This window comes from Scyliorhinus canicula, chromosome 1, assembly GCF_902713615.1.
Source record: "Scyliorhinus canicula chromosome 1, sScyCan1.1, whole genome shotgun sequence".
Taxonomy (NCBI): Eukaryota; Metazoa; Chordata; class Chondrichthyes; order Carcharhiniformes; family Scyliorhinidae; genus Scyliorhinus; species Scyliorhinus canicula.
In genome coordinates, this window is record NC_052146.1 from 221,085,476 (window position 1) to 221,113,016 (window position 27,541).

The 27,541-nt window shown below is 45.2% G+C and overlaps 1 protein-coding gene across 2 annotated transcripts in view; it reads left to right on the forward strand.

The window, feature by feature from the left end:
• fndc1 (fibronectin type III domain containing 1) overlaps positions 1 to 27,541 on the forward strand; it is a 251,208-nt gene that overhangs the window by 106,338 nt on the left and 117,329 nt on the right. For both annotated transcript variants that reach the window (XM_038808240.1, XM_038808250.1), the window contains exons 4-6: positions 20,001 to 20,174; positions 20,422 to 20,517; positions 23,159 to 23,282. In XM_038808240.1, the coding sequence (XP_038664168.1) occupies positions 20,001 to 20,174; positions 20,422 to 20,517; positions 23,159 to 23,282 (394 nt within the window). The remainder of the gene's footprint in view (positions 1 to 20,000; positions 20,175 to 20,421; positions 20,518 to 23,158; positions 23,283 to 27,541) is intronic.

Consider the following 27,541-nt stretch of genomic DNA (forward strand, 5'->3'; position numbering starts at 1 on the left):
ATAATTGTTCAGTTCTCATATTTCACAGCATAGTTGTTTGAGCACTTTTCGATTTTGATTAATTTAATTAATATCTTAGAAAAAAGCTTCATGAAAACCATCTTACCTTTGTCATGTGAGAGTACCTTTAAGAAATGGGTGTTTATTACTGCAGTGATGTCAGAGTGTGGGCGGAGCTGGGCTGTCTGTCAGCTTTTAGTTTCACTTTGAGAAAAGCTTGGGTGTGTCGGTTTCGTTTCAGTGTTGGAGCTGCAGTCAGCCACAGAATGTGTAATGTTATTTCTCTCTGCCATGTAAAGACTATCTCTTGATCATTTGGTGAATTCAGAGTTAACTGTTCTCAGTAGTGAATTTAAACCTGATGTGCTTCTGTTAAAAGTTTTTTTAAAGTCTTATGGATGTTAAAAGGAAAGTAAGGATTACTTAGTGTTGTATTCTTTGGGGGTTGTATTTGAATTAATGGTTGCGAAGATGTTCACTTTATGTTTTAAAAAGGTTACTTGAGTTCATACAATAAACATTGCTTTTCTTTAAAAAAATGCTGTTAGATTTCTGCTGTACCACACCTGTAGAGTGGGCCGTGTGCTCCCCATACCACAATCTATTAAATGTTGTGGGTCAGGTGAACTCCATGATACACTTTGGGGTTCTCTAAACCCTGGCCCATAACACCTTATTAATAGACAATTTTCTGTGCAAAGTGTGATGAATGTAGGAATTTTGGATATATTGGGCGCGATCCAATAGCCACGCTGTGCCTGAAAAGCAGCATCCTGCAGTGCAGCATGTGCGATAAAATCCAGGAGACCCCGCTCCCGGGATCTACCTGGCTCCCCACACCTCGTGTGATGTAAATCCAGCCCGTTGTGGGCAGGGTCACTTGTTGGTAAATCTGCAGATTACTTGTAGGTAAATCTGCATATTAGAACGAGCCAACTAATCTCGCACTAATGTGCAGATTCCCAAGGTACCTGCGGCTTTGGGATTCATCCTCTTCCTCTTCAGCACTGGTCACCACAATCGGGGACCAGACGGAACAGCATTCGTGGGGTTCCCCAGGGGATCAGAGTCCCCAGCTGCATGTCCTTTGGGCACACCTTGGCTGTACCAGACTGGCAGTGCCATAGGTGTATGCCTGGCACTGCCAAGGTACCCAGGTGGCACTGTCTGTTGGCATGGGCACTGCCAAGATGCCAAACTGGTAGTTTCTTAGTGTGTGCAATCGGGCCATGTGTGCCTTGTATAGGTGTTAGGTGTTAGGGTGTTGTGGGAACCCCCCATAGTGTGTTTGGGCTGAGGGGGTTCGGGGCCACTTTGGGGGCCTTGGAATAAATGATGTCCTGATTGCTCACTGCACTGGGGATTTCTGGCGAACAGAGCTTCCCAGTGTGCAAAACGGGGCTTGTGCTGCCTCGGCCACGCATTCCCGCTGAGGCACCTTGTAGAACGTGAGTTGCATTGTATAGCCATGTATTGCTTGGCACTGCAATCGCCAGGAAACACGCTGTTAAATTTGCTCACGACGGGACTTTGTTCCCAATTAGTTGAATCGTGCCCATTGTATTATATGTATTTGCTGCAGTAAGGGTTTAAAAGCCAGGGTTAGTGCGTGTGTGACTGATGCTGTCATGTTTTAAAGGAATCCTGGATTGAAAGGATTTGAGAGCCAGAAGTACAACTTGGATAATAAAAATCCTTTATTAAAGGAAGCGCAAACCTTCTTCCTCTATTATGCTAAGATATAAGACCCCCTATTATTTCTTTCTTTCAGAACTGTACCCATGACCTTGTATTGTAAACATAGGGCGGGATTCTCCAACTGCGCCCTCCCCGTGACCGGAGAATTCCAGCCGAGGTCAATGGAGTCCTCCTTTCTACCCGGTTCGCCCGTGGCATTCTTGCGGCGGGTGGGCAGGGACTCTAAAAGCTTGTTTAGACCACGAGACTGTAAGATAAAGGAGCAGAATTAGGCCATTCAGCCCATTGAATCTGCTCCGCCATTAATCATGGTTGATATATCTATTCCAGCTATGGGCGGCATCCCCATTCTCCTGCCTTCTCCCCATAACCACTGGTGTCCTTTATTAATCAAGAACCTATCTATCTCTGTCTTAAAGACACTCAGTGATTTGGCCTCCACAGCCTTCTGCGGCAAAGAGTTCCACAGATCCACCACCCTCTGGCTGACGAAATTCTTCCTCATCTCTGTTTTAAAGGATCGTCCTTTCAGTCTGAGGCTGAGCCTTCGGGTTCCAATTTCTCCTACTAGTGGAAACATTCTCTCCATGTTCTCTATCTCTCAACCTCCCAGAATTTTGTAAGTTTCAGAGTGATCCCCCCTCATCCTTCTAAACTCCAACGAGTACAGACCCAGAGTCCTCAACCGCTCCTCATGACAAGCTCTTCATTCCGGAGATCAATTGCATTTACTTTGAATTAGATTTATTTCATGGTTGCTTATACGTTTCTCAATCAAATCCCCCCATTTGTCTGCAGCCAAAACTTTAATTCCTGAAGCTTAAAAGTTATATTATGCACCAGTATTGCAACAAGTACACGTCCTGACCAATGTTCCTCGAAAGGCAGGGAGATTGTATCGTGGTGTCTTGGAAAACCTGGGCAAAGATATATAACTGCTGTTTGGTTCATTCCTGTTCTGAACAGTTATCCTGAATTTAAACCTATTTATTGAAACAGAACCATTTCTTCACGCTACGTCCTGTTACAGCCTCTGTTTACCCTCCTGGTGGAGCAAGTTCTCAGACATCAATGGAAAGAGGAACACCAATATAATTTAACCTGCCATTCTGCTCAATTACCCTGGAAGTTTCATTGTTGAATGGTAATCTTTCCCCTTGACTCAACTTCAATCTGCCCTCCTTTGGATAATTGAAAATTGGGGACTGTTCAATGGGAAAGCTGCATGGAAAGGAGATTTTAAATCAGATTTAGGAGTTGGGAGTTGCTTGGGTGAAATTTTATTTTTAATATGCTAATTGATTTTACTCAACTTGCACAGTAAATAACATTGAAAATTATGCATTAAAAATAAATTACATGGAAGATAGTGGTTTGATAACCAAAAGGATGTGGCCATTCTTTAGAATGATTTTTAAGTGCAGTACATTGCTATGTCACTTCTACAAACAGCATAAAACAAATCTTGTGCATTTTAGGTTAGCAAAAACATCAGATCAAAAGCTGCTCATATGTTTTGAATCTTTGTAGTATAAGGCAGAAGATTTCCTGAAGATTCTTGAAATAAAAAGGGTTAATGATTTTCCTGCACAAAACACATAATGCAAATCTCCCCTCCCTCTCCTTGACATTGTTGTCATGTTGTTCTCAAAGTGGACCTTAAAACAAAATATTTCAGATTTGAAAACTGACCGTCTTTTAGTAAATCCATTGGGATTATCTTTTAATTCACTGCACTAAAACTGACCTGCCTCTATGTTCTGCATTATGTAAAACTATCTTACTAAATTGCAAACCTATAATCAAATTATAATGCTGAACGTGTGGATTTTGTGATGAACAACCACTAGGGTGGAAAGGTTAAAACAACAAATGTACAGCTTTTTGATGGGCAATGATATCATGTGCTATGGTGAATCAGCGAATAAGAGGTCTACATCAGAAGGGTCTTATGGAAGGGTCTCAGGTGAATGAAGAGGTCTTAATTCACCTGAAAAGGAGCAGTGCTCTGAAAGCTAGTGTTTCTAACAAACCTGTTGGACTTTAACCTGGTGTTGTAAGACTTCTTATTGTGCTCACCACAGTCCAACGCCGGCATCTCCACATCAGGGTAATACAGTGAAAAAGAGACATTCTGTTGAACCTTTTTGTCTCACGCTTATCAGGACAGAATCACAAGAATGGGCAGCACAGTAGCACAAGTGGATAGCACTGTGGCGTCATAGCGCCAGGGTCCCAGGTTCGACCCTCTGCTGGGTCACTGTGCGGAGTCTGTACGTTCTCCCCGTGTCTGCGTGGGTTTCCTCTGGGTGCTCTGGTTTCCTCCTAAAGTCCAAAGACGTGCAGGTTAGGTGGATTGGACATGCTAAATTGCCGTTAGTAACCAAAAAAGGTTAGGAGGGTTTATTGGGTTACGGGGATAGGGTGGAAGCGAGGTCTTAAGTGGATTGGTGCAGACTTGATGGGCTGAATAGCCTCCTTCTGCACTGTATGTTCTATGTACTAATGTCGAACCTCAAATGGAACAACAATTTGTACTGTACAAGAAGAGGGTGCTAAATAGTTGTCATGGAGAATGCACTAAGGAGCAGTTAGTTCATTGCCAAACTTTTGTTTAAACTCAAACCTGGCAAGTTGACTCTGATTGGTCAAGATATTGCCATGGGGAATAGACCAGGGAATGGCTGTCTGCCAAATTTTTGTTTAGTTGCAAAAGGCACAATGTGTGGATATATTGTTTCTGTTCGCAAAGGACAGGGCCCTTTATGTGAATATATGCAGCAGACGTGAACCGCACTGTGATCCCAAATAAGGATCTTAAACTGGTCCTGAAAAGGGTCCAGTCTACCTTCGATTACCCTGGAAGGGGAGGTGTTTCAAAACTCTCAGTAACCGGTGTAGCTATTTCACACTGACACTGCACAGTAGCAACAAGAGTGGTATTCTCCACTAATAGGATGATGCTATCAAGCCAAAATGACAATCTGTGGTATATGAATTTAGGCTGTAAGTCCCCATGACGGATCAGTAGTGTCAAACACCACGGGTTGGATTCTCTGATTCATGACGCTGGAAACTTAAATCCCGATCGGGCGGAGAATCGGGCATCATGCGAAAATCGAGGTTTGAGTCTGGTGCCATGCTCCGGTCCCTCCCTGGCGGCGAAATCGAGATTTGCGCCCTGCGCCGGTGGGGCCATCCAAAACCATAATTTGCATGTATTTATGTCCACTTAGCGGGTTGGGCACATGATGCTCTGCACTTCTGCAATGCTCCACCCCTCTTAGGTGAAAAAGCACGAATAAGCACAAGTATTGACAAGCGAGGACTGGGACCCATGGCTGTGGAGGGGAGTGGGAGGCTAAAAAAAAACATTGTTGGACTTGCTGGGACGTGGCTGCCGGGCCGGGGCAGTAGCAGGGAGTGACTTGGTGTCACGTTTGTGGACGGGGGTCCCCCTCGGGATTGGCGTGACCTGGCTCAGACCGCCATTGCTGCAGTCTGTCTTTTAAATGCACCCCATTGAAGCTACTTACAGGCGGCTGGCTGCTCACTGTGCTGTCCGTGTCATTCAAATGCTCACGGAGCACCTGGGGTCCCCAGCCGCTCCTCTGCATACCCTCATACCCCAGTTGTATCATTAAGGGGATGAGCCTCGCCAAGCTCAAATAGCTGGCCACCAGGTGTATTCACTGCTCAGCAGCGCTGCCCCACTGCAGAGGAAGCAGGAGACGAGCAGAACTCGCCCCAACCAAAGGACACCTGCACGGTGGCCTATGGAACCCTCCCTGATTCTCTGCCCCTCTTAGGGCAGAGGCCTCACTGGTGAGCCCACCCCTCCAGGTAACCAGCTATCTCCTCGTAGTGCAGCTGTCGGCACTGACTGCCTCTGCCACCACATCCCCGGTGGTGTTCAGGAGGACAGGCTGGAGTCTACAGCCCCCCCCTGGGGAAGAGGGTGTCCCTCCTTTCCTGACTGGCATTGACCTGTGGACTCCCGACCTTGTAGGCAGGTCTTCTGTCAGCCATCTTTGTGGCTGCAGAGAGTGTGTGGTAAGTGGAACACTTAAAAACAGCTCCAGCTACCAGGCTCTTTAACGCTAACCCTGGCCCCAGCGGTTACAATGGTTGTTGGGCTGGGAATTGCTCTGAATTTGCGTCAGCAGAGTGCTGGCTCATTTGCATGTCCTGCCTCACTTACCGAATAGCATCCCCTATGTAAATGTGAATCGCACACAATTCAGCCCCGGTGGCAACAGTCTCCCCAAGGAGATTCCTGCCCTATATCTCTTCAGCTATTCATAACGGGCAAAGTTTGGCCATACTCAACCAGCTGGTGCTTGCAAAACACAGAACATACTGTGCAACATTAGATGTGATTTGAATATTGGAAAGCACTAACTAAACAATCGTCAATGTGCTAAGAATTACAGCAACAACAAATTTAAAATTATCAGCCCTGTCTGTAATGTGGCTTCACTTCCGCACGCTAGAAGCTACATATAATCACACACACAGCCCTGTCCTTTATGAACAGGAGGCACATGTCCATGCACTGCACCCTTTTCAACTAAACAGAAGCTTGGCGGATGGCCATTCCCTGGTTTTGAATCATAGAAGCCCTGGAGTGCAGAAGGAGGTCATTCAGCCCATCATGTCCGCACTGACCCTCCGAAAGATCACCCCACCCAGGCCCACTCCCCCGCCCTATCACCGTACCCCACCTACCCGTTGGATGCTAAGGGGCAATTTAGCATGGCCAATCCACCTAACCTGCACATCTTTGGACTTTGATCAAGGCATTTCCATGGCGACTAATCAGAGTTGACTTGCCAGGTTTGAATTTATTCAGCTTGACAGCAAACTGCTTGCTGTCGCTGGTGCATTCTCCATGGCAACGCCGCTGCCCATCAGCATTAATTTGCTAATCAGTCAGCATCCTCTTCTCATGCAGTACAGGATGAGCACAGGATAAAAAGCTTCAACAGTGTATTTTTCAGCAAAGACCACGTTTCCGTACCAGCCTCCCCGAACAGGTGCCGGAATGTGGCGACTAGGTGCTTTTCACAGTAACTTCATTTGAAGCCTACTTGTGATAATAAGCGATTTTCATTTTTTTCATTTTCAATACTAGCAAGTTATGACTGTTAACAAAATCATTTTCATATAAACTGGGGAAACCAAGTTTTCAATCAGTTTGAAGGACAAGTTCATGGAATATGTTCAAGATGGTCTTCTAAATCAGCATATTGAGGAAACAACTGGGGAAAAAGTTATTTTCGATCTAGTACAGTAATGAGAGAGGCTTAATTAATGAGATTAAGGGAAGAGTAATCAAAACAGGGAGAATTTTATATTGAATTCATAGTGATTTAGTTCAGTTCAAATGTAGGGTGTTAAATCTAAAGAAAGAAAATTGTAATGGCATAAGGTGTGAGCGGCTAAGGTACATCGGAAAACAATATGACAGCAGATACGCAAAGACAAATATTAAATAATTAAAATATGTTCCCTTATGGAATATAAAATTCCCACAAGAAAATAGGTCTAATTGTGACTAATGAGAAGTTAAAGATGTTATTAGATTGTAATTATTGATGTTATTATATTGTCAAACAGACTGGTAAGCTGAGGATTGGAAGGACTTTAGAATTCAGCAAATTATACTAAAAAAATTGGTAAAGATGAAGTAGAATATAGAGTTACTAGCTAAAGGCATCAAATCGATTGTAAAAGCTTCTCTCGGTATGTGAGGAGGAGAAATTTAGTGAAAACAAACGCTTGGAGTTGGAGACGGGAAATATTATAATGAAGAATAAGGAAATGGTTGACAAATAATTGTATCTATCTTCAATGGACAAGGGGAAAAACTCCATCCAGAAATCATAGGGAACCAAGGGTGTAGTAAGAATGAGGAACTTAAAGAAACAATTAGAAAAAAAACTAGGCCTGGTGAATTTAATGGAACTAAAAACTGGTGGGATAGATAGATAGAGAAATACAGCACAGAACAGGCCCTTTGGCCCACGATGTTGCGCCGAACCTTTGTCCTAGGTTAATCAAAGAATTTTGGACAATTTTTCATGGCCAATCCACCCAACCTGCACATCTTTGGACTGTGGGAGGAAACCGGAGTACCCGGAGGAAACCCACGCAGTCACGGGGAGGATGTGCAGACTCCACACAGACAGTGACCCAAGTCGAAATCGAACTTGGGACCCTGGAGCTGTGAAGCAATTGTGCTATCCACAATGCTACCGTGCTGCCCTTAAGAAGTTAACCTACACTCCATTATTCTACCCTAATCCATGTACCTATCCAATAGCCGCTTGAAGGTCCCTAACGTTTCCGACTCAACTACTTTCACAGGCAGTGCATTCCATGCCCCCACTACTCTCTGGGTAAAGAACCTGCCTCTGACATCCCCTCTATATCTTCCACCATTTATCTTAAATTTATGTCCTCTTGTAATGGTGTGTTCCACCCGGGGAAAACGTCTCTGACTGTCTACTCTATCTATTCCCCTAATCATCTTATAAACCTCTATCAAGTCGCCCCTCATCCTTCTCCATTCTAATGAGAAAAGGCCTAGCACCCTCAACCTTTCCTCGTATGACCTACTCTCCATTCCAGGCAACATCCTGATAAATCTCCTTTGCACCTTTTCCAAAGCTTCCACATCCTTCCTAAAATGAGGCGACCAGAACTGCACACAGTACTCCAAATGTGGCCTGACCAAGGTTTTGTACAGCTGCATCATCACCTAATGGCTCTTAAATTCAATCCCTCTGCTAATGAATGCAAGCACACCATAGGCCTTCTTCACAGCTCTATCCACTTGAGTGGCAACTTTCAAAGATCTATGAACATAGACCCCAAGATCTCTTTGCTCCTCCACATTGCCACGAACCCTACCGTTAACCCTGTATTCCGCATTCATATTTGTCCTTCCAAAATGGACAACCTCACACTTCATAGATCATAGAATTTACAGTGCAGAAGGAGGCCATTCGGCCCATCGAGTCTGCACCGGCTCCTGGAAAGAGCACCCTACCCAAGGTCAACACCTCCACCCTATCCCCATAACCCAACCCAACACTAAGGGCAATTTAGGACACTAAGGGCAATTTATCATGTCCAATCCACCTAACCTGCACATCTTTGGATTGTGGGAGGAAACTGGAGCACCCGGAGGAAACCCACGCACACACGGAGAGGATGTGCAGACTCTGCACAGACAGTGACCCAAGCCGGAATCGAACCTGGGACCCTGGAGCTGTGAAGCGATTGTGCTACCCACAATGCTACCGTGCTGCCCCTTGTCAGGGTTAAACTCCATCTGCCACTTCTCAGCCCAGCTCTGCATTCTATCTATGTCTCTTTGAAGCCGACAACAGCCCTCCTCACTATCCACACTCCACCAATCTTCGTATCATCTGCAAATTTACTGACCCACCCTTCAACTCCCTCATCCAAGTCGTTAATGAAAATCACAAACAGCAGAGGACCCAGAACTGATCCCTGCGGTACACCACTGATAACTGGGCTCCAGGTTGAATATCTGCCATCCACCACCACTCTCTGTCTTCTATCGGTTAGCCAGTTTGTTATCCAACTGGCCAAATTTCCCACTATCCCATGCCTCCTTACTTTCTGCACAAGCCTACAATGGGGAACCTTATCAAATGCCTTACTAAAATCCATGTACACTACATCCACTGCTTTACCTTCATCCACATGCTTGGTCGCCTCCTCAAAGAAGTCAATAAGACTTGTAAGGCAAGACCTACCCCTCACAAATCCGTGCTGACTATCCCTAATCAAGCAGTTCCTTTCCAGATGCTCAGAAATCCTATCCCTCAGTACCCTTTCCATTACTTTGCCTACCACCGAAGTAAGACTAACGGATGAATGTTGGAATTTCAAGATAGAATCAAAAAATCACTACAGTGCAGAAGTAGGCCATTCAGCCCATAGAGGCTCCACCAACTCTCTGAAAGAGCACCCTACCGAGCCCCCCCCCCCCCCCCCCCCCCGCCCCAACCCTGTAAACCAGTATCCCCACCCAATCTTTTTGGATACGAGGGAAATTTAGCGCATCTTTGAACTGTGGAAGGAAACCGGAGCACCCGGAGGAAACCCATGCAGACACGGGAGAAAGTGAAAACTTCACATAGTCAGTGATCCAAGGCTGGAACTGAACCTAGGTCCCTGGCTCTGTGATGCAGTAGTGCTAGCCATTGTGCTGCCCTAATGATGTATTGCACTATAGGCATTTGGTGCAGTAAGGGTTAAAAACCTGGGTTAGTGTGTGTGTGACTGCTGCAGTTATGTTTTAGCAATCCTTGTTTCAAAGACAAATATGTTTTGGGAGCCTGGGCTGCAATTAAACCATGGTGAAAGCTTGGGCCAATGGAACAATTATGATTGTTATGATTCCCTGTGGAGTAAATTAGATTTCAGATTTGGTAAGGTGACGTCATTGCTGGGTCATTACTGGCCTTGGAAAGGGTCCAGAGGAGGTTCACGGGTTCACAAGAATGATCCCTAGAATGAAGAGCTTGTCGTATGAGGAACAGTTGAGGACTCTAGGTCTGTACTCATTGGAGTTTAGAAGGATGAGGGAGGATATTATTGAAACTTACAGGATACTGAGGGGCTTAGATTTACTGGATGTGGAGATGATGTTTCCACTAGTTGGAAAAACTAGAACCCAATGGCACAGCTTTAGACTGAAGGAACGATCCTTTAAAACAGAGATGAGGAGGAATTTCTTCAGCCAGAGGGTGGTGGATCTGTGGTACGCTTTGCCGCGGAAGGCTGTGGAGGCCAAATCACAGAGATAGATATGCTCTTGATTAATAAGGAGATCAGGGATTATGGGGAGAAGGCAGGAGAATGGGGATGAGAAGCATCTCGGCCATGATTGAATGGCAGAGCAGACTCGATGGGCCAAATGGCCTAATTTTGCTCCTGTGTCTTTATGGTCTTTTGGGTGGAGCCAAGCTATCAGGCATTTTGCAGAAGTCAGGTCAGTGCAGTTCTGATTTGCATGAATCTGTGTCCAGAGGTGAAGCAATTTTGCTGTCACTGCAGTTCAGTTAAAAGAGATGAACAGTCTTTAAAGCAGTGCCAACTTGCCTGAGAGCAAGGGGAGAGCTGAAACAAGCTAAGAAGCATCTTCTGAAGACATACAGCCAGTTTCTGCATGGGTTTAACAGGCGTCAGATCTTTTCTTTAACGCCTTGTCAGGAGATCTCTTGTTTCTCAAAGAACATCTCTGTAAAGCAAGTATTCCTATGTGCCATTGGTAGTTAAAAAGGATTGAGAGTTGAAATGTTTTTTCTTGTTAAGTGGCAATAAAGATAGCAGTTAAGTGTATTGTATTCACTGTGTTGAGTAGCATTGTTGAATGGATAAGTGTAAACTATTTTCTTATGTGATGTTAAAGATATTCTAATACTGTGTTAGTAATAAGGTTTGTATTAATATATCATATCCCTATTTCTTTATGAAATCACTCCTGGAGTGAGGATTCCTTTCCTCATAGCCTTACAAATTTAAAATAAAATATTGGGGTTTCTGTCCAGAATTCTAGCCACTGTTGGAGTCTGGCCTTGGATCATAATATAGGCAAATCCCCTGAAACTGATTACCTAATCTAGAGAAATAATGGATGGATTGGTTTTGTTTGTCTAGAATTCCCTAGATTCTGGCACATTCTTCATGGATAGTAAGACAGCAAATGTAACCCCACTATTTAAGAAAATGGAGAATATGGACCAGATAGCATGACACCACCAGAGAGAATGCTGGAATTTACTATTGAGGACTTGGGCCGAGATTCTCCCCTACCCGGCGGGGCGGGGAGTCCCGGCGTGTCGGAGTGGCGTGAACCACTCCCGCGTCGGGCCAAGCTCTCAAATTGAGGGGCTAGGCCCGCGCCGGAGTGGTTCCCACTCCGCCGGCTGGCGTGAATGGCCTTTGGCGCCACGCCAGCCGGGGCCGAAAGGACTTCACCGGCTGGCGTAAGTCCGCGCATGCGCCGGAGCGTCAACAGCTGCTGACGTCATACCGGCGCATGCGTAAGGGAGTGCCCCCACGGCACAGGCCCGCCCGCCGATCGGTGGGCTCCAATCGCGGGCCGGGCCACCCACTGGGGTCAGATCACCCTGCCTCCCCCAGGACCCTGGAGCCCGCCAGGCCATCAATCCCGCCGGTCAAGTAGGTGGTTTAATCCACGCCGGCGGGAGAGGCCTGTCAGCGGCGTGACTTCGGCCCATCGCGGGCCGGAGAATCGCCGCGTGGGGCCTGCCGACCGGCGCGGGGGGCCCACCGACCGGTGCAGCGCGATTCCCGCCCCCGCCGAACCTCGGGGGGCTGAGAGTTCAAGACACGACGGGGGCGGGATTGACGCCGGCCCCGGGCAATGCTCTGACCCCCGGGGGGTCGGAGAATCGTCCCCCTTGTAACAGGGATTTTAGAAAATCATAACATTTGGACAGGGTAAATGATGATTGACAAGTCTTTTTTTGAGGTTGTTGCTAGTGGGGTGAATTCGGGGTTACGAATAGATGTAGTGCATTTGAGTTTTCAAAAATGTATTTGATAATATATGCCAGCGGGAAGTAGTGATTTAGTGGTAATGTCAATAAACTGATAATCCCGAAGACCAGGCTAATACTCTGCAAACACAGGTTCAAATCCCACCATGGCACCTGGTGGAATTTTAAAGGGAAATAAATTTTCGGGATGGAAATCTGCCATACTTAACTGGTATGGCCAAGGTGTGACTCCAGACCAAAAACAATATGGGTTCACAGAATCCCTACAGTGAAGAAAGAGGCCATATGGCCCATCGAGTCTGCACTGACCCTCCAAAAGAGCACCCTGTCCCCATAACCCCAGCTAATCCTTTGGACACTAAGGGGCAATTTAGCATGGTCAATCCACCTAACCTGCACTTCTTTGGACTGTAGGAGGAAACCCACGTAGACATAGGGAGAATGTACAAATTCCACACAGTTCCCCTAGGTGCCACCGTGCTGCCATAGGTTTACTCCTAATTACCCTCTAAAATGGACTAGCAAGCCAATTAGTTTAAGGGCAATTAGGGATGGGGAACAAATGTTGGCCTGGTCAGTGATGCTCACATTCTATGAAATAATTTTTTTAAAAATGAAATTATTACTCAAAATTACAGATATTGGTATTTGGAATAATACATTAGCTGGGATTGAGTAACTGCAAGGATCACACTTGTCCTCAAATATTGCAATCTATGGATGGTGGAACTGAGTGGAATATAATCAAGTTTGTTGGGAAAGAAAGCTGTTGGGTCACAAAGAGTCTGTATATAGATAAGTGAGTGGGCAAGAACATGGCAGATAAATATAATGTAGGAAAATGGAAAGTTCTTCGGGAAAAATAGAAAATCAGAATATGTTATAAATCATGCGAGACTGGGAAACGTTGGTGTTCAGAGGATCGCAAAGGTCACATGGAAGTGCAGCAATCAAGTGATATGTTTTATTATAAAGGGATTGTAGTAAAAGAGTAAAGAGGTCTTACCTAATTATATAGGGTTTTGCTGAGACCACACCTGGTCCCCTTTGGTCCCCTTACCGAAGAAGGACATGTTTGCCTTGGAGCGATCCAACAAAAATTTACTGGTCTGACTGTTGAGATGAGGGGGTTATTCTGTGAGGGGAATTTGAATAGACGAAGCCTATGTTCCCTAGAGTCCCGAAGAATGAGAGTGATCTCTTTGAAAGTTACAGAATTTTTAAAGGGATTGACAAACAGAGTTGATGCTGGGAGGATGTTTTCCTTGGCTGGGGAATGGAGAACTGGAGAGTGGGAGGAGGTGGGGAGGGGGTGCTGTGCGGTCACTTTCTCAGAATAAGGGACTGGTCATTTAGAACTGAGATGAGAAGAAATTACTTCAGACGAAGGGTTTGGAATTCTCCACCCAGAGACATGTAGACACCCAGAAACATGTGGACGCTCAGACATAGCAAACATTCAAGATAAAGATTGATAGATTTTTTAGACACGTAGGAAATTAAGGGACATGGGTAAAGTACAGGAAGATGGAGTTGAGGAACAAATGCCACGATGTTACTGAGTGGCAAAACTGACTTGAAAGGTTGAATTGCCAACTGTTTTTTTAATAATTGTTGTGCTTTTATAATGATAATGCCGGCATCTCCACATCATAATGATAGGAGCAGAATTTTAAATATTGTATTGTTAAGATGGAGCCAAACCTACAATTCTACCACTGGGACAATTCTACCACTGGGTGGCGACGGCCAAGCGAATAAGGGGAGGGATCAAGCAGCCAGAAGCCAAGTGGGTGCGTGCGGAAGAGGCCTCCTGCACGGGGACCTCCCTCCGGTAGCAATTTGGCCTGACCAAAATGTCGGACAAAGGTCCCATCTGCAACAACCATATGTTCACACCAGCACTGACTGACGCCACTTTCAAAAGGTGGGGGCAGGACGGAGGGACACTGACAGCCAGGGACCTATACACGGACGGCAGGATCGCAACACTGGACAAACTGACAGAGAAATTCCAGCTAGCCGGGGGAACGAGCTAAGGTATCTACAGCTTAAAAACGTCCTACAAAAGGAGACAAGGACGTACCCACAACCGCCCCGACAGACACTACTGGAAGAGTTACTGGACGCAAGCATACTAGATAAAGGAAACTGTAGTGACATGTATGACCGACTGATAGAAAGGGCTGACACCGTACTGGACGCAACAAGAAAGAAATGGGAGGAGGACCTGGGATTAAGATAGGGTGGGGACTCTGGACCGAAGCACTGCATGGGGTCAACTCCACCTCCACGTGCGCAAGGCTCAGCCTGACGCAGCTAAAAGTGGTACATAGAGCCCACTTAACAAGAACCCGTATGAGCATGTTCTTCCCGGAGGTGGAGGACAGATGTGAATGGTGCCATGGAGGCCCGGCCAACCACACCCACATGTTCTGATCTTGCCCCAGACTTGCAGGGTACTGGACAGCCTTCTTCGAGGCAATGTCCAAAGTGGTGGGGGTGAGGGTGGAGCCATGCCCGAAAGTGGCGGTCTTTGGGGTTTCGGACCAGCCAGATCTAATTCTGGGGAGGATGGCAGACGCCCTTACCTTTGCCTCCCTGATCGCCCGCCGTAGAATCCTGTTTGGCTGGCGGTCAGCAGCATCACCCAAAGCTGCAGACTGGCTGTCCGACCTCTCAAAATCTCTCCAAATGGAGAAAATCAAATTCGCCATCCGAGGGTCAGACGACGGCTTCCACAGAACATGGGAGCCATTCCTGCGACTGTTCTGGGACCTGTTTGTAGCCAACAAACAAGAGGAAGAATGGCCAGGAAGCCAAGAATCAGGGGAAAGTCGCCAAAGCATGTGAGGGATAGACAGACCGGGAGAGGGGGGGGGGGGGGGGGGGGGGTGCGGGGAACAGCTAAACCTAAGAGGAAAGAAAGGCGAATCACAGGAGGGGGGGGGGGGGGGGAGAGGGAAGAGACACGGAACAAGAGAGGAGAACCAGGGAGGTGGGAGGGAGGCAGGGAAATGAGAGCCGGAAGGAAAGCATGGGATACAATAACAAACATGGCATCTCCAGGACCAGGGAACGAATAAAGACGAAAGACGGGAGGAACAGCAGAAGCGGAGATGAGCGCGAGACGGCAGCGAGATCCGTCCAGGAGAAGCAAGCGACAACAACACCAAACCCATTCGAGTATTGCCCACTGTAATTGTTTCTCCGGCACCCAAATGTATATTCACCTCCCCAGTCTCCACACCCCCCCTTTCCCCCCCACCAACAGTCGCTCACTTATGTGTTGTAAACAATTTTGCCAAGTGTACAGAGTTGCTGCTGTTGAAGGGCCTGAGGCCACTGAGTTTAATTGGTTTTTGGTCAGGAAAGTTTGCAGGTGGGACTGCTCGTCCGGTTCAGACTTCAGTCAAAAGCAGATCACTTGGTTGTATTCAACTGTATACAATGTGTCATTTGGAGTGTGATACTCGAAGGGTGGCTGGTGTACCTTTTAAAAGGTATATTTTAGTTAGAGATCAGTAATACAAGAAAGCATTCTACATTTCTGTGGTTCAGTCTATGCCCCCAATGCATTGACACTGGTAATAGAAGTGAATTTTAAACCGTGATGCTAACATGTGGTGTGTTTGATACTCACTGATCTATGATTTAATGTCATTGTCAATCTTCAAGATTTCCTACGACACAGAACGAAGCTGAAATGGTTCATCATGATATTAAGTTAAATTTGGCTCTCACTAGTTTAAGTTCACCAAACAGAGGGGCTGGATTGAAGCCAGTCAAATATAACTTCACCTGCAGACAGTGGAAATTATTTAGACTTCTTTATGAATCACCCAGGCTCATTGGAGATCATTTTCAGATTTTGGCTGGGACTGCATTGTCTTGAGGAGGATTTGGCACTTGTTTCCAGCTCTTCATGCTGGGGGGATCTTCCTGCCCCACTGATGGCGCACCCCCACCGTAGGTTTCCCAGCAGCGAGGGGTGCATTCAACGGTAAACCCCGTTGACAACAGCGGAACCTGAAGATCCCGCCACTGACCAATGGCAAGATGCCTCCGCCGCAGCGAAACACATGGCTGGTTGTGTAGAAAATCCCGCCCAATAAACACCCACTGTTGCATTGACAATATTCAAGGTGCAAGCTGAGCAGAACAATAAAACATTTTGATCACAATTTCCACTGGCTTTTAAAATAAACATTTGGTATGGCTTGATTGCTGCGGTGGATTGGTTAGGGTGCATTAAGAAACTTCATAAACCTGACTCTTGGGTTGCTTTTTATTTAATTCTTATTCATTTCAACTCACTAACAACGTGTTTGTGTTGCTTATTTTTCTATTCTCTGCCATTGATTTGCCAACGTATTTATTTTGGACAGTAATTGGTGAACTGCCTCGTCTGATTCCACCAGCTCGCTCAGTTTGGTAACTGCAAATTTAACCACTTCATGTTACATTTTTGTATCCATGTCATTTGTGTAATGAGATTTAGTAGTGGTCTCAAAAATAAGCCCTGAGGTACCTCGCTCAGTACATTCTCCCACTCTGGAATAATGATTGATTTTACCCAATAGCTGTGCATCATACTTAGCTACAGATAGATGGGTGTATGATGTGATAGTCACAGATAAACAATTGCATAGATTGGTCTATCGATAGATAGATATTTAGAAGATATAATTTTTTTATTTTCTGGATTGTTTGCTTTTCAAAATGTAAACATCAAATGTTCATTGAGCCATTGTAACAGATCATGCAAAATGCTGATTATATCCAGATTTGTATACAGCAGAAATAGTTTTCATCAAAATGATCCTTCATATCTACAGGATACATTCATCCACTTCCAGCAGTTTAAATAAACTAGGTTCATATTACAAGTACATTTGACATTTTCTTTCCTGCTTCCTCTTTATTAGTAAATATATATATGTATATATAGATAAATGCAAAATAAAAACACATGCATTTATACATGTTCGCAGTGAAAAACATGTAACAGCTTTGTCTATGGTAAACCACAATCATTAGTAGCAGAGGATGAGACCTAGAAGTCTGGAAGTTACATTAGAATGTTATTATATGAATGCTTTTGTCAATCTTTTTTCTCACTGTTTTAATTTGGCACTAAGTTCACATAAAGTCAGAAATAATGCTTCCATTAAAAGCACAACGGACTTTAATACATTTTGGCGTTGCATTAGTATCACACAGCTGACTTCCATAGAATCCCTACAGTGCAGAATGAGGCCATTTGGTCCATTGAGTCTGCACTGACCCTCTGAAAGAGCACCCTACCTAGACCCAGTCTCCCACCCTGTCCCCGTAATCCCACCTAACCTGTATATCTTTGGACTGTGGGAGGAAACCCACACAGACACGGGGAGAACTTGCAAACTTCATACAGTTTTCAATTCTATTCAGGCATTAGTCAAATCAAATGTATCCAAAAATTAAGCTGTCACCCAACATAGGTCTATATTTTGGTTTGGCACAATATTTCTGCAGCCATTGATTTGTTTGTCAATGCATTTAATGCCCTTGCCCATAATAAAGCCTTTTCTTTCTCCTATCCTGATGTTTCTGTTGTGTGTTCAACGTCTGCTTTCTCAAATCTAATGGTTGCGGACTTGAGTGTTTTGGCACACGAATGGTTTTGCTATACATCATCAAATATGGCAGGAACATATCGAGCGCTATTAGGCTTGCCTCTGTTCTGTTGAGCTGTTCTGTTCTGACAGGTTGAGATGCCAGAGAGTAAACATTACCCCTTTTTTTCCCCTCACAACCAACTGTCTCCTAACATTCCTCCAATAACAAGTGTGATGAATTCACAGACTTAGTGAGAAGGAAGCACATGCGTTCAGTTCAGTCTCAAGATATGTGTCAATTCAGATCCACCACTAGCCCTGACCTAGAGCTGAACCTGCATCATTCCAATCCCCTTCCAGGCCTCTCTGAGTTCATCCCATCTGTCACACCCACCTCCTGCTTTCTATCCATCCCTGCAAGATTGCTGACCACAAACTTCCATTCCTCGTCTCCATGTTAGCTGACATTATAAATTGTCCCACCCCTCCTAAATCCTAACCTGGATCAGACTGTCATTGCAAACGACCATCTCATCTCCAGCTCCCTTTTCTTTTTAACATCCTTGAAATTGTTGTTGAGTCTTAAACCATTCCCATCTTTCCTGCAAGTATCTGCTCATATCTCACAGAGCAAGTCTTGGTCCTAATTGCAGTACTTGAAATGGTGATGTCTGAAGTTACAAATTACATCTGTTGTAAATGTGATCATGGTGTATTATCTCTTCTTATCATGTCTACAGCCTTTGAAAGAGTCAACATCACCATTGTTCTTCATTGTCCAGCTGAGTGAGTTTGCCCCCACTTAGTCCCGCTCTTGTTTAACCAATCCTGACCAGAGCATTTCGACAATTTCTTCTTCCTCAGCATTACTTCTGGAGTCCTCCGGGGGTCTATGCTTGATTCCTTCCTTATGAGCATGCTACTGCTGGTGAAGATATGAAGTCAACTTATACATATACTTTGTCACCCAACTCTACCTCTCCATGACCTGTCTTGACCTTTCCACTATCTCTATTGTGAAGTTGCTTATCTGAGATTCAGTCTTGGATAGGCCAGTTTCCTCTAACTAAACTTTGATGAGATAAAACCATTGTCTTTGGCCTCTGCCACAAATACTTGACATAGATTCCATCTTCCTCCTTGTTACGATTTCAGCATGGATGAAAGTATTGAATGTTGAACTGAATTTCCAATCTTATAATCCTTTTAATCAAAAAGACCACCTGTGTCCATCCTCATAGCATTACAGCCTCTTACATCACTCTTACCCTCCTTCAGCTAAGTCACTGCTGAAACCTTCATGTCACCTCCAGATTCAATTTCTATAGTCTTCTGGATGGCTTCCCACCCTCTGTGGAAGTCAGGTGATCCAAAACTTTATTGTCTGTATTCGATCCCTCACCCATTACCCCTCCTTTGATCTGTGAAAGCCTATAAGCACCAACTGAAAATCTTATCTTGTGCTCTCTGCCATTTCCTCTAGCCCGACAACCTTCCAGAAGTCTATTTTCCTTTCCTTAATCTTTTGTACATTATCTCCATCCCCTTCACCCATTAGCTACCTAGACCTTCCATTCTGGGATTTATCCATCCTTGTGTGCCTCTTCAGCTCCTCCTCCACTAAAAAGCTTATTTAAAACACATCTCTTTCACCCTTGTTAATCCCTCCGACATCAGCTCAGATCCATAGAAGAACCGTAGAATCCCTACACTGGAGAAGGAGGCCATTTGGCCCATCGAGTCCACACCAGCCCTCAGAAAGAGTAGCCTACCTAGGCACACTCCCCCACCCTATCCTTCAAATCCCTGAAAAAGAAGGGGCAACTTTATCATGGCAATCCACCTAACTCGCACATCTTTGGATTGTGGGAGAAAACCGGAGTAAACCCACGACAGGGGAAAAACGTACAAAGTGCACACAGACAGTCACCCCAAGGATGGAATTGAACCCGGGTCCCTGCCGCAGTGATGCAGCAGTGCTAACCACTGTACCACCATATCCTTTCTCTTTTCTTTTTCACTTTGGGAAGCACCATCGGACTTTTTTTCAAAAGTTCTATATAATTTTGGGTTGTTAAATAGAAGCAACTAATATTTACTAGAAGAAAATTAACTTGAGGAATGCCTTTTGTTTTAGACAGAAGCGTATCAAAGAGACCTCATCATCTGGGAGATAGGTCTGACGGGAAAGTTTCACCTCGATTGAGATCACCTCGTCGTATCTCTCCAGCTAGAAGCTATCTGCTTGGCAGGAGAATGAAGTATGCACCACATCCAAAAGAGCAACGGAGACATGAAGTACAGAAAGTTGGTGGGTCATTTACCTACTGTACCAACACATGCAGTCCTGACAATTTTACAATTACTAAAGCAATTTCATTTTACATTTTGGAGCAGATATTCAACCGACGTAAAATTGGTAAATTGTGTACATGAAGTAATAAATAATGGATTTGAAAATTGTTTCTCAGTATTACAATAGAACCTGACATGACAAGACATTGAAAAGTGGAATGATTGCTGTGGATTTTGTGCCCTATACATTTGTCTTTCCACAGTCCCTGAATCACTGTATGGGATGTCTCCTCGGGAAAGAGCCTTCGGGCAGAGGGAATCTGTTCACAGAGCAATCCCAGCAAAACACAAAGTTCCAGGTGGGTTTGGTTGGAAAATCTATTAACATGAGGCAGTATTAGAAGGTTTTTGCTTCCATATGCAGGTTGCATATGAGATGTAAATTAATACTCTAATTGTGATATTATTATTCACAAAAATGTTCATATATTCGTTCCCAACAAGTAAATAACATGCCTTTCCTCATCTCTGTTGGGGGTTTCATGTCGGGGTGGCTTTCAATTTGAGAATGCCTGGACAAGCCTAGAAATTTTGCGTTAGTGTAATTATTACTGTATGAATTGATAGCAAACTGCTATGCACAGTGGAGACGCTGGTTAACCATTTACTGGAAAGGACAGGTTATCTGCTATGCACAGTAGAACACTGGTTAACCATTCACTGGACAGGAAAGGACAGGTTATCTGCTATGCACAGTGGAACACTGGTTAACCATTCACTGGACAGGAAAGGACAGGTTATCTGCTATGCACAGAGGAGACATTGGTTAACCATCCACTGGACTGGACAGGTTACCTGCTATGCACAGAGGAGACATTGGTTAACCATCCACTGGACTGGACAGGTTACCTGCTATGCACAGTGGAAACAGTGGTTAACCATCCACTGGACTTAATTGAGGCTGGGCAATAGTTTTTAAGAGAAAGACAGAGATAATAAGAGCTGATGATTTATGGCCAGAACTGAATGCTGTTGTTATTTTACAGTTTTGAACAAATCCGAGTCAAGGTAAAGGGTTGACTGGGTATGTATAGGGCTTGCGGGTTTGGGGTGTGGGGGCTGAGGGTGGTGCAGGGTGGGGGTTGCGGGTGTTGAGGGGGCTGCTGGGGTTGGGGGAGATGGTGGAAGGTTGGCCGAGTAGGAAAGAAGAAAAGGTAATGTCTGAAATTACAGATAAATAATAGTGCAAGGCAAAATGGGACAGTGATTGGATGATAAAGAGAAGATTCAGTAGCAACAGTGAAATTATTATCGGCACCTACTGTCTGAGAAAAGTGAGCAGTCAATATGATCTGAAGTTGTTGAACTCAATGTTCAGGACAACAGGTTGTAAAGTTGTAAAAGGTTCCTTGAGTTTGCGTTGACCTTCATTGAACCAGAGGTGATTCACACAGTAACCAATCTAGTCGTTACCTTTAATAAGTGGAAAATCAAGAATCCCAGCTGATGTTTCCTAGATAAGACAGATCCCCAAATGAAACCTGACTTGGTAGATCCTACCTTTGATTTATTTAGAAACAGTGCAGGTCAGTTGCTGAACACAATCACGAGTCTATCAGTGTACTTTTAACATAAAGATGATTAAACAAGAAAACTGAACTATATTACACTAGGCAAAAAGTTTGGAAAGATTTCAATACAAACACCAGAAAAAGATTCAAACGCACACTGTTTCGCAGGTGCAGTGCTTTCAATACCTGCTGCTCAAATCCATACTCCTGTCAACTGAAGGAGGCTTCAGAAGTCTTCTCTATTTATTTGTGGCAATGTAACTTTCTCAGAACCTTAATACCTATCATAGTATTCACAAATATTTTGTGGGCGATTCTCCAAAATGGAGACCAAGTGTTTGCGCCGTTGTGAACGCCGTCGCGTTTAACAATGGCACGAACCGGGCCTGGGTACGACCGATTCTGTCCCCCACAGAGGGCCAGCACGGCATTGGAGTGGTTAACGCCGCTCCAGCCTCCCTTCCCAGCGCCAAATGGGCGCCGCACCAATCCATGCATGCGCAGTTGGGCTGTGCCAACCTGGGCATGCGCAGGGGACTTCTTCTGCGCGCCGGCCCCGACTCAACATGGCGTTGGTTTTCAGGGGCCCGCGGAACAATGTAGGCCCGGGGGGGAGAGGCCGGCCCGCCAATTGGTGGGCCCCGATCGCAGGCCAGACCCCATCAGAGGCTCCTACCGGGTGAAGGATCGCTTTTCCCCGCCCAACATGCCCCCCCCCCCCCCCCGACCCTTCGTGCAGAGTTCCCACTGGCAGCGCCCAGGGGTGAACGGAGCCAGCGGGACTCTGTAGTATCCACGCAGCCGCTCAGCCCATCCGGGCTGGAAAATCGGTGGCCCCGACGATTCCAGTGGCCCACGGCCGGCGCCGGCTCAAATGGCGCCAGTTCTCTGCGCCTCGGAGAATCGCGCGCCGGCGCCGGGGCATCATGGCACGGTTGCAGCAATTCTCCAGCCTGGCGCAGGGCTCGGAGAATCATAGAACATAGAACAGTACAGCACAGAACAGGCCCTTCGGCCCTCGATGTTGTGCCGAGCCATGATCACCCTACTCAAACCCGCGTATCCACCCTATACCCGTAACCCAACAACCCCTCCCCCTTAACCTTACTTTTTTTAGGACACTACGGGCAATTTAGCATGGCCAATCCACCTAACCCGCACATCTTTGGACTGTGGGAGGAAACCGGAGCACCCGGAGGAAACCCACGCACACACAGGGAGGACGTGCAGACTCCACACAGACAGTGACCCAACCGGGAATCGAACCTGGGACCCTGGAGCTGTGAAGCATTTATGCTAACCACCATGCTACCCTGCTGCCCAATCGCTCCCTTTAACTTTGCGTTTTCGACTTCATTCTCACAATTGTCCAAATACTTTTGATATGACAGTAATTAGTTTTGGACGATCACTTCTGTTTTTGATTTAGAGAACTATGAATTGTATGAACCCAGAGACATCACAGTTCGCGTTATAAGTCCACAGTCTGTGCTCGTCATATGGGTCGATCCTGCACTTCAAAAGGAAAACAGCCGTGGTGCTGGCTCAGACAGGTATGTGGACAACAAGCTGCAGTCTTCATTGTGATTAATTAATATATGTTTCCTGTTTGGCTGCCTTTCCTGAGCTATGTGAAGAAACCAGCTCCTGGCAATGAACTGTATGGTACGCACTCACAGCTGTTTATGAAAAGACGATGAGAGCAAACGTCTAGTTAGCATGTTTCAGTATTGCGCACGAGCCAATAGGGTTGTTCACAGCTTTACATCCTACTTGACTCTTAGCAGAGCCTCTGACCTTGTGCCACATTTATAACTCTTCAATGCCGCCATACCCTGCTATTATCCAAGCCCATCTGTTGCTGAAACACTCGTCTGCACTTTTGTCAGCTACCAACTATTCAAATGCTGTTGCATCAACATTTTCTTTTACGGGCAGCACGGTGGCACAGTGGCAGCATTGTGCCTACGGCGCTGAGGACCCGGGTTCGAATCCCGGCTCTGGGTCACTGTCCGTGAGGAGTTTGCACATTCTCCCCGTGTCTGTGTGGGTTTCACCCCCACAATCCAAAGATTTGCAAGTTAGGTGGATTGGCCATGCTAAATTGCCCCTTAATTGGAAAAAATAATTGGGTATTCTAAATTTATAAAAAAAAACAAAACTTTTTTTACTTTGGAGATGTGATGGGGTGCCTCTTTGAACCAGTTTGATAAGGACTGAGTGGTTTGCTAGGCCTCTTCAAACAGCAGCTCAGAGTCAACCATGTTGTTGTGGGACTGGAGCAGTCTGAAAAAGGATTCCAGATTTCATTCCCTAAATTCGAATTGGAGTTTTGTCACAATCGTCATGGTCTTGTAATCGTACCAGTTTCGTTTATATTTTGAGTTTAAAAAAAACCTGAAATCAAATTGTCATGGTGGAATTTGAACTCATATTCTCTGGATTATAGTGCAGGCCACTAGATTGCTCGTCCAGTAGCCATGATACTTCCATGCTGCTGGTACTGTAATGCATGTAAAATTCTGCTGTCCAGATCCTTTTCCTCAACGAGAGCTGCTTTCTCCTTGCTGATTTATACTAGTCGCCGTGAACCCAACACTACAATGTTAGAATTCTAATCGTCATGTGTAAATTTGTGATCTAGTCCCCAGATACTCATCCTAATCTGGCTAACAGGCAAACACAATATGTAACATTCTTTTCATGTGTAACATTGTTTTCAAACCTTTGGATGTCGCAATCGCATTTTTCTTAAAGTGGTTTGTAAACTAAGAATTTGTAAGCTAAGAACGTGTGTATGTAGCTCCCTTTTTAAATTATGAGGGGTTCAAATTTTGTTTTTGTTCCTGGGATGTGGCTGGGCCAGCATTTATTGCCCATCCCTGGGGGCATTTAAGAGTCAACCACATTCCTATGAATCTGGGTGAGGATGACAGATTTTCTTCCCTAAAGGACATTCGTGAACCAGATGAGTTTTTACGACAATCAACAATGGTTTCATGATCATCATTAGACTTTCATTCCAGTTTTTAATTGATTTCAAATTTCACCACTTGCTGTGGTGGGATTCGAACCTAGGCCTCTAGTTTACTAATCCAGAAAGAATGCAACTACACCACTATCTCCCACTGCCATTGGCCAAGCAGACACTTTTTAGTCTTAAAAATATAAAAGGATAGCTTGTTAGAAAAGTTTTTAAAGTTTAGAGGCTGTTTAGCACAGGGCTAAATCGCTGGCTTTGAAAGCAGACCAAGGCAGGCCAGCAGCACGGTTCAATTCCCGTAACAGCTTACCCGAACAGGCGCCGGAATGTGGCGACTAGGGGCTTTTCACAGTAACTTCATTTGAAGCCTACCTGTGACAATGAGTGATATTTTATTTTTTAATTTATTTTTATGAAGGCATTTAAAAAGTTTTTTGTTGAGCAAACACAAGGGGCAGCACGGTAGCATAGTGGTTAGCACTATGGCTTCACAGCGCCAGAGTCCCAGGTTCGATTTAAGCTTGGGTCACTGGAGTCTGCACATTCTCCCCGTATCTGCGTGGATTTCCTCCGGATGCTCCGGTTTCCTCCCACAAGTCCTCAAAGACGTGCTGTTAGGTGAATTGGACATTCTGAATTCTCCCTCTGTGTACCTGAACAGGCACCGGAATGTGGTGACTCAGGACTTTTCACAGTAACTTCATTACAGTGTTAATGTAAGCCAACTTGTGACAATAAAGATTATTATTATTATATGTGTAAAAATGTACTCCTGGAGGCTTCTTAATTTGAACAAACAAACTTTATTTACAAGGCTGCTTCATTATGTGCATTCTTTGAGCTAGTCCATAGTGTACTCTTTCTAACTAGGAACGCTGCTCCACTTAGAGAGATTCTCTATGGTAGGTGTTGATTGTAACATTCTTTTCATGTGGATCATTTTTTTCAGCCCTTTGGATGTCGCAATCACATTTTTCTTAAAGTTGTTTGTAATCTAAGAATTTGTACGTGTGTATGTAGCCCCCTTTTTTAAATTATGAGGGATTCAAATTTGTTTTTTGTTCCTGGGATGTGGCTGGGCCAGCATTTATTGCCCATCCCTAGGGGCATTTAAGAGTCAACCACATTCCTGTGAACCTGGGTATTTTCTTCCCAAAAGGACATTAGTGAGCCAGATGAGTTTTTAAGACAATCGACAATGGTATGATAGTCATCATTAGACTTTTCATTGTGGAAAAGGACATGGACAGCAGATTTTTACATGCATTACAGTTCACATGACTCTTACTCAATAAGGTTGGTCTTCAGGTGACAACCGCCACAATGTGCTTTTAAAGCAGTTATCGTTAAAAATCTAAAGCGTTTGTCACATCCCAGGCCTTACTGGATAAATTGGAAATATATGCATTTTAATTTTTTTACAGAAGTACATTGAGGAAATAACAGGTAAAGAAATACAAACATTTTTCGACACCTAGACAGATGGGTGATTCTATACAGTCTACTATTTTTATTTTCCACTTGTATTTTTAATCTGGGGTTTTTCTTCCTTTCTCTTGGTTTTTACAATGGTTTCCTCTGATTTTAACTTTGGAGCATATCTGGGCTCACGTTTTGCGACCTTTTCATTATTAATGTGTGAAAAATATAGGAATTTCAGATACATTTGGGCAGCACGGTAGCATTGTGGATAGCACAATGGCTTCACAGCTCCAGGGTCCCAGGTTCGATACCCGGCTTGGGTCACTGTCTGTGTGGAGTCTGCACATCCTCCCCGTGTGTGCGTGGGTTTCCTCCGGGTGCTCCGGTTTCCTCCCACAGTCCAAAGATGTGCAGGTTAGGTGGATTGGCCATGATAAATTGCCCTTAGTGTCCAAAATTACCCTTAGTGTTGGGTGGGGTAGCTGGGTTATGGGGATAGGGCGGAGGTGTTGACCTTGGGTGGGGTGCTCTTTCCAGGAGCCGGTGCAGACTCGATGGGCCGAATGGCCTCCTTCTGCACTGTAAATTCTATGATCTTCTATTGTATGATATGTAGTTGGTGCAGTAAGGGTTAAAAGCCTAGGTTAATGTGTGTGACTGCTGCAGTCATGTTTTTAAACATCCTGGTTTTAAAGGCAGCAGGCTTTCTGGAGATGGAGTTGCAATTAAAGCATTATAAAAGTTGGATTAATGGAATTTTGTTTATATAAATTAGGTTCCCTGGTGAATAGATAATTAGAGACATTGAGCGCGATTTATTGGAAAGGTTTCGAAGTGTCATTTTGGGCATGATTGGCGGGGTGTTTCTCATCGGCCGCATTGGCGAGATTACAGCCTTTATTTAATAGAAGTTAGTGCCAGAAATGAGCCCCCCTGAGCTCTCCATTACTGGCTCTCTGGCCGTCTGTTTCGCCAGACTCGTGCCTCAGTGTCTTGTTGTCAACAAGGAGGAGCTGCTTTCAAGTGCTCCCACCGCTCACTCCAGTCAACACACAAGCATGACAGCATGCAGACCTGCTCCTCTCTTTGGGGATGCCGACCTCACAAGGCTTCTTGACGTTGTAGATGCAAGGCGGGACATCCTGTTCCCCCGAGACTTCGGAAGACCAGCAGCAGGGTCACCAATACCACCTGGGAGGCAGTGGCTGCCAGTGTGGGCAGCATGATCAGGAAGATTGCCATACAATGTAAGGAGAAGACGAATCACATCTACCGAGTTGCAAGGGAAAGTTGCCAGCTCCCTCCTGGCATCAGTTCTGCCTGGCACCCCTCAATGTCCCGATGCCCCCCCTCCCGCCCACAAATCACTGGTTGACACCGCACAGCCTCCCACATCAGATTTTGTGC